This window comes from Squalius cephalus (genome assembly GCF_949319135.1).
Source record: "Squalius cephalus genome assembly, chromosome: 20".
Taxonomy (NCBI): domain Eukaryota; kingdom Metazoa; phylum Chordata; class Actinopteri; order Cypriniformes; family Leuciscidae; genus Squalius; species Squalius cephalus.
In genome coordinates, this window is record NC_137141.1 from 20,440,566 (window position 1) to 20,453,727 (window position 13,162).

The 13,162-nt window shown below is 35.3% G+C and overlaps 1 protein-coding gene across 3 annotated transcripts in view; it reads right to left on the reverse strand.

Moving 5' to 3' along the window:
• Positions 1–1,581: 1,581 nt before the first annotated feature.
• Positions 1,582–13,162, reverse strand: part of abch1 (ATP-binding cassette, sub-family H, member 1) — a 29,853-nt gene continuing 18,272 nt past the window's right edge. For 2 of the 3 annotated variants that reach the window (XM_079852764.1, XM_079852765.1), the window contains exons 8-20: positions 12,952–13,123; positions 12,672–12,768; positions 12,415–12,583; positions 12,042–12,142; positions 11,085–11,155; positions 10,751–10,800; positions 10,608–10,664; positions 10,311–10,381; positions 10,049–10,137; positions 9,468–9,571; positions 6,523–6,682; positions 5,837–5,941; positions 1,582–4,126 (exon numbers count right to left, since the gene is read on the reverse strand). In XM_079852764.1, coding sequence (XP_079708890.1) covers positions 4,020–4,126; positions 5,837–5,941; positions 6,523–6,682; positions 9,468–9,571; positions 10,049–10,137; positions 10,311–10,381; positions 10,608–10,664; positions 10,751–10,800; positions 11,085–11,155; positions 12,042–12,142; positions 12,415–12,583; positions 12,672–12,768; positions 12,952–13,123 — 1,353 coding nt within the window. In that variant the 3' untranslated portion in view covers positions 1,582–4,019. Of the gene's footprint in view, positions 4,127–5,836; positions 5,942–6,522; positions 6,683–8,160; positions 8,224–9,467; positions 9,572–10,048; positions 10,138–10,310; positions 10,382–10,607; positions 10,665–10,750; positions 10,801–11,084; positions 11,156–12,041; positions 12,143–12,414; positions 12,584–12,671; positions 12,769–12,951; positions 13,124–13,162 lie in introns of those variants that run through there. The other variant, XM_079852766.1, reaches the window with a different exon arrangement.

The following is a 13,162-nucleotide window of genomic DNA, read 5'->3' on the forward strand; positions in this document are numbered from 1 at the left end:
ATCACCTGCATGGAGCTTCTTTCAAAATGGCAGCTAAAAATACTTAAAAGTACCTGCACATGTAGTTCTTTTTTGATGAAAGAAGAATGATGAGGTGCTGTAGATTCCCTCTCAGAAGTAATTTCTTCCTTTATTTTTTTTTATTTTTTTACCCTCCTAAATCCAAACCTGTCCTAACACAACAGTGAGATACTGGCAAAGAATCTATTCATAGACTTTGATTTCACTGGGTGAGTTGCTGGTGATGTCATCTAGTCACTAGACACTTAGACACCAAACACTAGTTTACAACTGTTTTTTTATTTACTTTCTTGGTATAGTTATTCGACCACTGTCGTGGTTCTATGAAAAGTTGTGTCGATTCCCATATAATGGTAAAGCAATGTTGTTGTGAGGGAAATGTAAACCAGTTTATTAAACCTGAATATTTTGCCCCAAAATTAGTGCAGTTTTGCAAACTCTTCTCAAACAGAAAATAGAAAAAACAGAAACAAAATCCAGAATAATCAATCTATTCTTATTAGCTGACTTCCAGCAATAGATTGACTGCATTTCATGAGTAACTTTGAATCCTGTTCATGTAACATGGGTGTGGTGTTTGATTTCCTAATGAATGACGTTTGATATGGGAGAATGGGCATTTTTCCCAGTCGTTCCTAGAACTGAGTAATACAGAGGAAAGTTTTAACTTGTTCTTATAAGTGGTTTCTGGTTCCTGACAGCAGAATGACAGTTCAATAGAAAATTAGCAATGTGCTTGTTTGTTTTCCAAACACGTTATACAATCCTCCAAACCTGTTGCATAAAAGCTGGAAGTTCAGAATTATGTCAGCAGCATGGATGATTACCTGATGTAATGCAGCCTGACCTCGCTTTCCTCACCAGCCATATTCACATCAGTAGATATCAGATAATATTAAGAAGTCTCAGATCCAATAGGCTTCGTTGTTTATTGGTGTGCCAGCATTCTGGATGTAGCTGAGCTTTGACCTCCATCTCAGACAACTGTGCTCAGAGTTAAAGGAATAGTTATTTTGAACTTATATTGTCTATGAATAGCATCTGTGGCGCGCATCCCGCAGAACCTGATTTCACCAAGTGCAACATGTTCCTACATCTTTGTTGATCCTAGAACAACATTCCAATCAACCAATCAGATTTGAGGGACAGATTTACAGTTTATGTCAAGTTTAGGCTTACAATCAGGGTTAGTCAGTGTTAATTTCCCTCTGATTTTAATAATAATTTTATGGGTAGGGTTAGGTTTAGAGCTAGGAATATGGACAGGAATGTTGTTCCAGGACCAATAAAATGTGTTGACCCAGGAACGTGCCTAACTCTGCAAAATCAGGACATCCCATGATCCCATATGAATAATTTGACTGGTCCCGTAGTTCATCAAAACAGGAAATGTGCTTACAGTGATACATTAACAATGGAAATTTGTGAGGAAAATATCTGTAACATTTTGGGAATAACCCTTTAAACTTATTTGCGATCTCGAGAAGCTTTTGAAGCCAGTGGAGATTTGAAATGTAAATACTGAAATGTGATAATGTGGTGGAAACATTTTTTAAATATTATACAAATATGAAGAACGGTTTATTGTTGAAAAAGAATAATTCCACAAAGATCATTTTACACCAAGAGCATGTGAATGTTCACGCATATATAAGGGCTTTTTATGCAACAATTCAAGAGGTAGCAAATAATGGTATTGTGTGTGTATGGAGGTGACACGATGACCTTTCAAAATGGCACAGAACTTAACAAACCTTTGCCAAACATTTGTCTCTAAGCCTCAACCGGAGCCAGACACAGAAAATCCAAAAATCAACAAAGCTCTAGTAAAATCAACTGTCAGCCTATGTTCTATCAAAACATACCATGGAATTCCAGCCTTTATTGTGGGCCTCATTATTACTACAATAAAGGAAAACAATGTTCCATAATTTTTCAATATTTGCACAATTTTTAAACAGTAGCAATTTCCTGTTGAATTTTCCATTTATGTAAAAAAACAAAACAAATTCAACTTGGTTTTTAACTGTTCAAAATACAGTTATCTGATGTGATGTGGAAGGTTATTTTAAACAAACACTAACAATTTCTTTTAGCTTTCAAAGTATTTCAGTTCAGTTAAGCAGATTTGTTTAATTTGGATGTGGTGTAGAGACTTAAATATAAACCAAACCAGAACCTGGAGGTGGTTAATGAAGGTAAAGGTAGAAATCCAGAATCCTAATGATGAACTTCAAGATTCAAAGATAAAGAGGAAAAAATATAAATACATATAATAAATTAGTTGTTGTTTTAGAAGAGCAGTGATGCACACACACACACACACACACACACACACACACAACTTTTTACCCACAACCAATAAAACCATTTAAAACATGCATTCTCCATGTCAAATATTGCACACTAAAATATCCATCAAACTATTCTGACCATTCCAAGTACATTGTAATGCAGCTTGTGCTGTCTTTCAAATATAACATATACTAAAATAAGAGACTAAACTTGTCTTTTCAGTTCGTTTCAGCAGGTTTAACTTTGGCCTGCTATGTGCTAAAATGTAAACATCGTCGTTTTTCCTTCATTTTCTTTATGGCACTTGATAAATTAACACCCAAGCTGCTAATCTTAAAACATTTATCATTAAAAAAAGCAGCAATTTGAAAAATCAAAAACACTATAGGATGCAATGGGTGAACCGTGCCCAGAGAATTTTGTTTTCTGTTATCTTTTGTTTTTCTTTCTGTTATTATTAACCTTTGCCTTCTTGTTCTGTTTAATTATTATTTGTAGAATAATATATTTTACTGTACAGCCCATTGGTTTACTTTGTAGTGGAAAGGGCTTTATAAATAAACTAGACTTGAGACTTGAGAGAAGAATCCTTCAAGCATTGTGTTTTCGGTTTAGGATGAGGGGGCACAAGGGAGGGCAACATTGTAGGCTTTACCAAAGCAATTTAGATGTCTGGTTGTACCCAATCTAAGATTAACTGGCACAGAAAAAGCATATGGACTATACACTAAGGGTGCGTCTCAATCAGCTCCCTAGGTCATGAATCAGTTTATCGCGTTCACGAATTCGGCACTGGTAAGGACCCTGACTCACAACACATTTGTACACTGATGGCTCTTTTTCCAGCAACATGGCATTGCCCTCAACATGCAACGTCACTACTGGTATTTATGAACAACAGCAGCATAGATATCACTGACATTATTTGCTATTTAAAAATATATTATGATAAATACTTTGATTTGTACATATCCTAGCAACATTTCAGCCATAATTTATTATAAATGTTAGCTAGATTAGGTTCATTACCAGTATAGCGATGTGTGTTTATTTTAGTTTGTTTTTTAAAACACATCTAATATGTGTCTTTGTGTTTATTGAGTTGGCTCACGCGATTTGTTTTGTGCTTCAGAATTTCCGGTAAGGAAACATAGTGAGCATTGATGCTTCCTAGTTTTCACTGAGCATTGTGGAACTTTTTAGGGAGCGAACGTTTCGGTCCACTGGAAGGATTTTTGCGATAGAGACAGCCTTTAAAATGTCTGACTCCCTGATCAGTGCCCTGACTACTGAACTAAGGAGCTGATTGAGACGCACCCTAAGACACTCAGGCATGCAGTCAGTGAATTCAGAATGCATTACATAATCCAGGGGAAAAAAGAAGAGAGTATGGAAAGTTCCAACAGTAGGCTTCAACAATTTTCTTTCTTATTTGATGGATGTTTAAAATAACTGAAGCCCATGTGAAATTCACCATGAGCTTTACGTGTCACAGTCAGTAAACTTGACAGAAGTTTGAATTGCTTGTTCAATAGGTCTCTTAGCTGGTTGAGAAACTGGCCCTGAGTTTCATGTTGATGGTCCTTGGATCCTTTTAGGTGAATGGCATATTAAGGAGAGAGAGGCTCAGATTGCCATTTCCATGTGTCAGTCATTTTTTTGGCCTTGCTGGACACCACTATACCCAATCTGAAGCGGATTCCTCATGTTCTCAGCTTGAGAATGACCGTTGCTAGCATAATGAAGAATGTGTTCCAGCCCAGAGTGACCACAAAGCCTCGCCAAACCATCATATGGGACAGACCCCAACCTGAATGCAAAATTGGAGAATCAGTACTCAGTAACAGGATTAGTAACCAGATCTGACAACAGATAACACTAAACTTTATGTAGATAGTCTGGCTCTGCAAATAGTCAGAAGTAAAATTGAAATGACAATAACTACCCTGCTGTATGTCATGGTTTTATCTATTTTTAATTATGACTCCTCCCAGAGCAGTTATTTTACTATCATTCATATTCATTATATTTTGAATTAGCTGAACATTTTCATAGTTTCAGCTATTTAAATATTAATTTAAATATTTAGTAATTTTGTTACATGCTTTTGGCATGTTTATTGTTTTTAAATATTTATATTTAGCTTTATTTTTGTGACTTTTTATTTCAGTAAGTTGTTTACATTTTGTAAGTTACATATTTATAATTTATTTAATTTGAGCTTTATATTAATTAAACATTTTTTTTAATAGTTTCTGTTTTCGTTAACAATAACACCATTGTTCCTGAGCGATGTTGATGTCATAATCATAAACCATTATCATAAAAGGGCTCAGGTAGATTAATGAAGGGGAAAACCATGTTTGTGTACAGTCTGCAGATTTTCAGTCACATGACCAGTCTCAGCTCTGATCTACCCTGTACTTCAATCAACTTCAATACGTTCGAACTTGAACTTCATCTGTGTGACGTCCTTGTCTAACCAAGCGTTTCCCAACTGTGAGCAATGCTGATAGGTAAACAGCAGGGAAGCTGTGTGTTTAATTTAGGAATGGAGGCAGACGCTCCTCCTGCTCCGTGAATAATTGAGATAGAAGAGTATCAGGTGTCCTGGAGTCTACTGTAACTCAAGATGTTTGTATCAGAGGGAAAATGTTAGGTGAGTGGGACTTCATAGAAGATTGTTGCGTGTGTGTGTCGGATGAAAACAGCACAGAAGAGACGTCAGTCATTTGAGGTGTGCGGGTAGGAGTGACTGAGGTTTGTGATAAGATACTAGAGATAAGATACTACAGACACTCCGCTTCCATTAATTGTGGTAGGTGAGAAGACTACATCTGTACCAAGTATGCAACTCAACATCACTACAACCATTACACACCATCTGTCATCTAGATGTTCACATGTAAACATTCTTTATATTGCCGCCTATAAGGATGTCAAAAGTACTTGTATTATGGTACCAAGACAACAGAATATGATATGATATATAATATAATATGAAACTATATATATACACACACACATACATGCATACATTTATTATTATTATTATTATTATTTTATTTATTTTTTTACAAATAATAGGTATATTAATAAATATAATTATTGACAAAATAATTATAGATATATTTATATTAGATTTTATTATAAATGAATAAATTATCAAATAAAACATTACAATATTTGAAAATAAACATATTTAGATTTAAATTATAATACATATATATATATATATATATATATATATATATATATATATTATAAAAATATATTATATTTATATACGAAAATAAAAAATATATATACTAAAAAATATATATATTTTATTAAACTAAAATAATGTAAAGTATATAACACTATTTTTAAGTCTACATGGCATTATTTAAATTAAATTTTAATATTTACAATATTATTGTATTTTTTAAATGCTATAGTATCGAAACTGGCATTGAGGACCTCAGTGGTCCTTGTGTGTACCACAGAAATGTTGTTATTGGTGCTATATTTTAAATCATACCTCTGTACATGATGCAGCGCAGGGCTTCAGATGCGTAGGTCTGGGGCAGGACTAGACTCAAATAACGCAGAGGATACGGGATACACTCAACCGGCCAGATAACACCTACAGGAGGTAGATAGAGGAACAGAGAAAAGACTAATTGAATTAATGTAAAACTTTAATCCGTTTAATCCTTATATGTTACCTTACCATGTCTGTGTAGCATCAGCAAACCATAAATGACAAATTAGCTTTAATGTGCGTTAATGTGAGGGTAGAGTAGTAGAGACGGTAGAGAGGGTAAGTAGGGTAAAGACCTCACTAAAGAGAATTCCCTTCCTTTTCTTTACAATAATCAACTTTTTTTCCTTTCCATTTATATCTTATCCATCAATCATCATTCACTCTGTTGATTCCGCTCCACTATCAATCCACAATTTTATTCACTGTGGAATCACATCCATTAATTCACTGGACACACCCAGATAGTATGGCCCTCAGATAGCCCTTATTATATTTTCTGGACTGCACCATTTTAGGGTGGAGGGAGAAATGACAGACAGTCTTACAATAGAGGGCTGCATCAGTACTGGTGTGTGAGGCTTAAAGGTTATTTAAATATAAATATTACCAAGCAAAATAAGTCACAGGGTAACCTTATGCCATCAAATAAATGTTTTAACATCTGTGAGATCAGACTATACCGCTAATGATGAGGTTTGGGTAGAAGATTCCAAGAGCCGCTTGATTGGCCGACTGCTCGTCATCGATAGCAGAGGAGATGACCAGCCCAAAGGAGATTCCCGTCACTCCCTGCAGCACAATCAATGAGATCACCAAAGCCAGAGATCCTTCATTAGGAATCTGCAATAGATAGACATAAGAAAGATGGTGATAATAATGATGAGATGTATTCCTGTATTCCAATGCACAGTATATATATATATATATATATATATGTGTGTGTGTATGTATACGTATACGTATATGTATACGTATATATATATATATATATATATATATATACACACACACATATATACACATATATACACACACACACACACACACACATATATATATAATGTGGAAAAAATATTTCACACATTTATTTTAGCTAGTAGTACTGTATGTAATGACTGGTAGGTAAGTTTCCCACTACACTTCCTGTGAAGTGATATTTCAATTCCAATGCCCTTTGGAACGTATATACGTCAGGAGTATATACTAAGGAGTCAAATATACCATTTTAACATTATGTTGCAAAAACAATACATATGTGTAATATTTAACAATAGGTTGTTTTTAAAGAGTGTTTCAATATGATAGTGATCTGAACATACTGGCATGTTACAATCCCAGAAATCTTAAGCAAGTGTGAAGAGTATCTTGTGTGAAGCTCTTAGCTCTTATTGGCTGATTTCACGGCACATGCTAGTCAGTGCAGCGTCCTCGCTGCTACAGTTACACATCAGAAATAGAATCTCTAATCTACAGCTGGGTCTGTTACCAAAGCAATCCCTTTGTTGCTGTGGTGGTCAAGCACAAATCACTAGATGCGAAGCAAGAAATTATTTATGAATAAATATATTTATATGACTCAGTCCCAGAGCTGTTTCTAAAACTTACAGAGCACAGGACAATTCACAGATCCCAAATCCCCCTGACAACAGCCCTGCTCAGTCCTGATATGTTTGTGAACATCAACATGAGCAGATAGAAGTCTCCAAAGCCAATATAGTCAAAACATCTGGAAGGTTCTAGAATTTTAATGCATTTAAGGAATTAGCCATGTCAGTAAGTACACTCTCAGGGGCGTTTCCTCTGAAGAGGCAAAGGAGGCAGTGCTGCTGCCTCCTCAAAATATGTAATGAGAAATTAATCCATATTACAAAAATAAAAACACAAATGTGACATTAGAAAAACAAGTAGTTTATGCACTTTTTAAAGTAACACTGTCCAACAGCGCCACCCGCAGGTAAAGTTACAGCGGGAGTCTGTGTCTCTCTTGAGTTTGAACAGACCCCCTAAAGCGTGCACTGGGTTTGGTGGGAGGTAATCGAGAATGAATGGAGGAAATTCACGAGAGAAGAGATAATGCATCCATCGCGGTAAGATTGGTTATGATTGGATATGATTGGTTCATGCGAGAAATCCTGCCTCTTTTTTAATGCATCTTCCGCGTTTGTGAATTAGTCTGAATAAACAAAATGTTGCCGTTAATGGGTAGACTAAATAAAAATTAGTAAACAACTCACCCACTTAGATATCACTGCTTTATGTCATGTCAAAATCAAACTTGAAATGGTCTGAAAACATGATGATAGTGAGCAATCTGCTTGGTGAAATTAAAGGTACATCGTCGTGTCTGTGACCAGTGTTTACTGAGCTTGATGACTGATGATCTGAAAATAAGTTGACTATTAAAAAGAACAGCTGGACATTAGTTCACAAATAATATATTGTTTAAATGATTACTACCTTTAGTAATTATTTTGCAATAAATGTAAAATTTCTTACAACACTAACTTGAGATCTATACATGGTTTTAATAAATAGAACATTAATAACATTGTTAATGTAAAAATACAAAACAGAATTGTGTTTGGTTTCTTTTTCTTTTCTTTTTTTTAAATAAATAAATAAATAAATAAAATAATTAAAAAAACAGGACTTCGCCTCCTCATTTCTTTTTAACACCACTGCATGCCACTGATATACACATAATCTACCATTCAAAAGTTTGGGCTCAGAAAGATTTTTTGTGTGTGTAATTAATACTTTATAAAAATTGGATGCAATAAATTGATCAAAAGTGACAGTATCACTTTTATAGTATTTTGTACAAACACATCTATATCAAAATTAATTTTTTTGAACTTTCTATTCATTAAAGAATCCTGAAAGGAAATGTATTCAACACCATTTTCAACACAGATAATAATAAGAAATGTTTTTGAGCACCAAATCAGCATATTAGTCTGATCTCTGAAGGATCATGTGACACTGAAGACTGGAGTAATGATGCTGAAAATGCAGCTCTGCAATCATAGGAATAAATTACATTAAAAAAAAATCATATAGAATACTTTTTAAATTGCAGTATTTCACAATATTACTGTTTTTACTGTATTTCTGACCAAATCAATACAGCATTTTCAAAGAGACTTCTTCCAGAAACATTTTTTTTTTTTTAAATCTTACTGACCCCAAATTATTAAACGTTAGTGTATATTTTTAATTATTTAGTTGTTTGATAAAAGGGGGGAAAAAGATAGCTTATTCTGGTAAAATAATCTTTTTTAAAACTCAAGATGAGAAGATATGATTGGCTCTTTGAATTTGGATGAGGTTTTAGTTTGCTTTATTCTTATGTAAAGATTTCACAGTGGACTACAAGCCAACAGTCTATCTGGTGTTATGTCTCCCAAGTGTTGAAAGGCTGAGGGTGGCATATGCGACAGGAATGTTAATATGTATGTGTTAGGATTAACTATAATTACCATTTGACTTTTAAACAGAAATAAACAGCACACACACATCTAATTTATGCTGTATGATCACACACATAGATCTTGAATCTTGAGACATACATATATTAATGAGAGATAAACACGTAGCTGGCAAACACACATATATACACACTCACTTTGAAGACCAGCAGGATGAAGATCAGCAGAAGGATTATCTGAACACTGATGACAAATAGCTGTGAGAAGAGGTGTGCCAGCATGGTCTCCAGAGAACTTACACCTTTAGAGAAATAACCACAGAGAAACAAAAATACACGACATACATCCATGAAACACAAACTATATAAAATGTTCACCATGTGTGTGTTTAAAACTGCCTTTACTGCTCATGCTTTTATTTGCTGTGGGTGATCAGCTCCCCCTATTGGTAAATCTCTGAAACTGCTCATTCATAAACTCGATGAAAACTAGGGGCTGAATTCAATAAAAATTAATTGTGCCCATGGCAAACAAAAACACACCAAAAATTCTCATTCTGGAGGTTGGTTCGAAGTACTAGTGGAGGAGACAACAGACTACATCTTAATTTAAATACATGAGGCACAGTGCTTATTCGCCTGGATTGCGGGTGGTTAGTAAATAAGGTTTTCGCACAGGTTTTTATGCTGAAATACTCAAAACAAGTGTCACAATTGTTTAGTGAATTCATCCCTAAGATGTTAAATGATGGCCATCTGGAGGATGTGAGCTGTCTCACCTGCCACCCAGCACCTGTCCAGCAGCCCCTCCTTTCTCTCTAACACAAAGGACAGAGCGGTCAACCCCACTGCCAGGTAAAATGTGATGCTGAAAAGACAAAATAAAGTAGAGAAAAGTTACATTGTAAAGAGGTCTATCGGGTTGCAGTAGTATTATCGGACACTGTAGTAATATTTATGAGGGGCTGTAAGCATGTTTGTTTGTGTGTGTGTGTATGTGTGTGTGTGTGTGTGTGTGTGTGTGTGTGTGTGTGTGTGCACCTCAAAACAGCTCCTGGAGTCACAAACGTTGTGAAATCGGTGTTCTCACTCCCATATATAGGTTTTTCAAACTATAACACCACATGAAACAAAATAAGGAGGGCATTTTAAGAAAAAACAAAATTCCAAAGACCAAAGAGATAAAAGAAAGGATAGAGTGATCAAAAGGGCACATATAGAGGAAAAAAGAGAAAGACAGGATGGAGAGACATGTAAAATATTACAAGTTTTATACAAAAGATATTACAAAAATTCTTAAATATTAAAAAAAGATTAAGGACATCGCTCTATACTCACGTTTATAGGGAAGGCCACCATGTAAGATAAGCTCCCCAGCTTTGTCTCAATAAAAGCCTTTTGAAAGAACAAGGAAAAGAGTTTAAAGTGTTTGAATGATGGGGAAAAGCGCTTAAATGTACTTTTTTTTTTTTTTTATTCACCTCGAAGGCCTCATGGAGTTTTTTCTGTAGCATTAGGGCAATCTGTCGATCTGAAATGTAAAAACAAATAGCTTAATTTTCTTGCCCAACTCAAACTATGCTAATCTTGTAATTTAAAATAAAACAAACTATAAACATGCCAAATAAAAACATTCCCCATGATGGTCTTTTAAATCCAACTTCATGTCCAAAGATGCATGCAAAATTCAGTACAAATGAGTTCAACTAACATGTATTTAAAGGCATAAAGGACACCCTCGTGTGGCAGAAATATGAGGTCACGTGAGTTCAAAAGAAAATAATATTCATTGGACTAAAAATAAATAAAACTCACTAGTCAGATCCAGCCAAACATGCACGGATCCTCCTTCAATCACATCTCTGGAGACTCGGGGCTGCAACATCCTGCACACACACGCAAAAATAATAAGAAAAGCTTCAAACATCATTTTATAAATTTGTAACAAGGGCAAAGTTTGTGTGTGACATTTAAATGGCTCCAGTCGGGACAGAGATGTACAAACAATATCAGAGGCACAGATGCACAGACTGAAACAGAAATACAGGACGGACCTGCTTTTCTCCCCTTAAAAACACTGTAATTCACTCCTGCAGCCTCTCCCAACACTATTCTCATCAGTCTCTCTCGTGCAGTCATTGTCACCTGACACGACACCTTGTTTACATGAATGCTTGCGTTTTTTAGGCTGTGACTCAGAGAGGCCTGATGTTTCATGTCAGGGATGGGACTAAATTTGCATGCAAGAACATATGTAACACCTTAAGAAGATGCAGATTCATTTGAAGTCCTCTAATAAAGAAAAGTGTAGAGTAACACTAGTGTTTATTGATTAAAGTAAAAGTTATTAGTTCCTCAGCGAGGTGATAGCGCTGATATTTCTAAAATCATACACAAAGATCAAGTCTAGGGGTAGTGTTAACAAATGCTACAGTGTAACATTTTTTATGTTTAATTTGTCAATTAAATTTGAACTGATTATTTGCAATGAATTGGTCAAGAGTCAAATTGTCTGAATAGGGTTTTTTTATTATAAATGTATAAGATCAAATGACAGCTTACAAAAGTTAGCTAAGATAATATTTCAGTAGGAGGAGTTTGTTGCTTAGCTATTATCTTGCCCAACACTTTCTGTTTTTCCATTTAGCACTTGCTAAAAACCAAGACTGCATATTGACTTGGAGAATATGCACCTTTCTGAATTTTACCACAAAAACAAAACACGTTCTTTCAGGTTTAGCATTGCACAACTTCTGAAACACTGGTGCTCACCTTTTGGTTAAATAGCTGGTGAAATTCTCCCCAAACTCTATGACACCCCAGTATTCCCCATTACGGATACCAGCAAAAGCTTCAGAATGAGACAATTTCACCTGCAGAAACGAGACAGGAAAACTGCAACACTGAAAATAAATGTACAGTTTTTCTCATGACTATTTATAAACTTGTTAATTTGTTTAAAGTGAAATTGAGAAAAGAGGAAGTGAGAGAGTAAGAGTCCGTATAAATTATATTCTATTTTAATGTCCTGAATTTGTGGGGGGGAAAAAAAAATGATTTATTGTGTTAAATGTAGTCCTATACAATCTTGAAATTATACGTCTTTCTGTATAAATTTTGACCTTGAAAACAAATGTGTGCATACCTGGTGGATACTCGTGTTGTCAAGAAAGGACAGCAGTGTGGTACTGTAGGCACTGGGACTAGTTTCATTATTGACCACAGCCACGTCAATGCCTGTGGGGTCTCCACCAATACACAGGCACATCAGACAGATCTGAATTACCGGCAACAGGAACTGGAAACAGAGGGACCTGAGCGCAAACCAGATGAACATACACAAATTATTGAGTTGAAATGTTTTGATTATCAATATCAATTTGATTATTAGGATATCATTACCCTGGCATTCTTCTCATTCGAACCATCGTCTTGATCATCAGCGCTGCAATGTTGCGCCATTTTGGTATGATGTGTCTGGCTCGCACTTTCCAGTCAGCTGCAAAGACACAAGAACATTTCAACTGCAAGCATCAGTTTTAATGGTGATCAATGCTATTCTAAATATGTAACCAGTGACATTTTTGTCAATCTTGTATAAAAGTGGCTTTCTGTTTAGGTTTTAGTTTAGCTTTTGCATGCAGTATTTTAGAGCAAGTGAACTTCTACCTCTTTGTTGTACCTTTATATTTAGGTATGTCTTCTGGTGTGCTCTTTCTCAGTATGGGCTCTCTGCTCTCATCTCTCAAACTGTCTGGAGACGGGCTGTTGTCCAGCAGATGGCCCTGCGGACTCAGTCTGGAGTCCATCTGATCAAAGTCCTCACAAAGTTGCAAGAACGCACTCTCTAAAGTCTAATACACACACACAGATGCATTTCATAAGTTTGAATC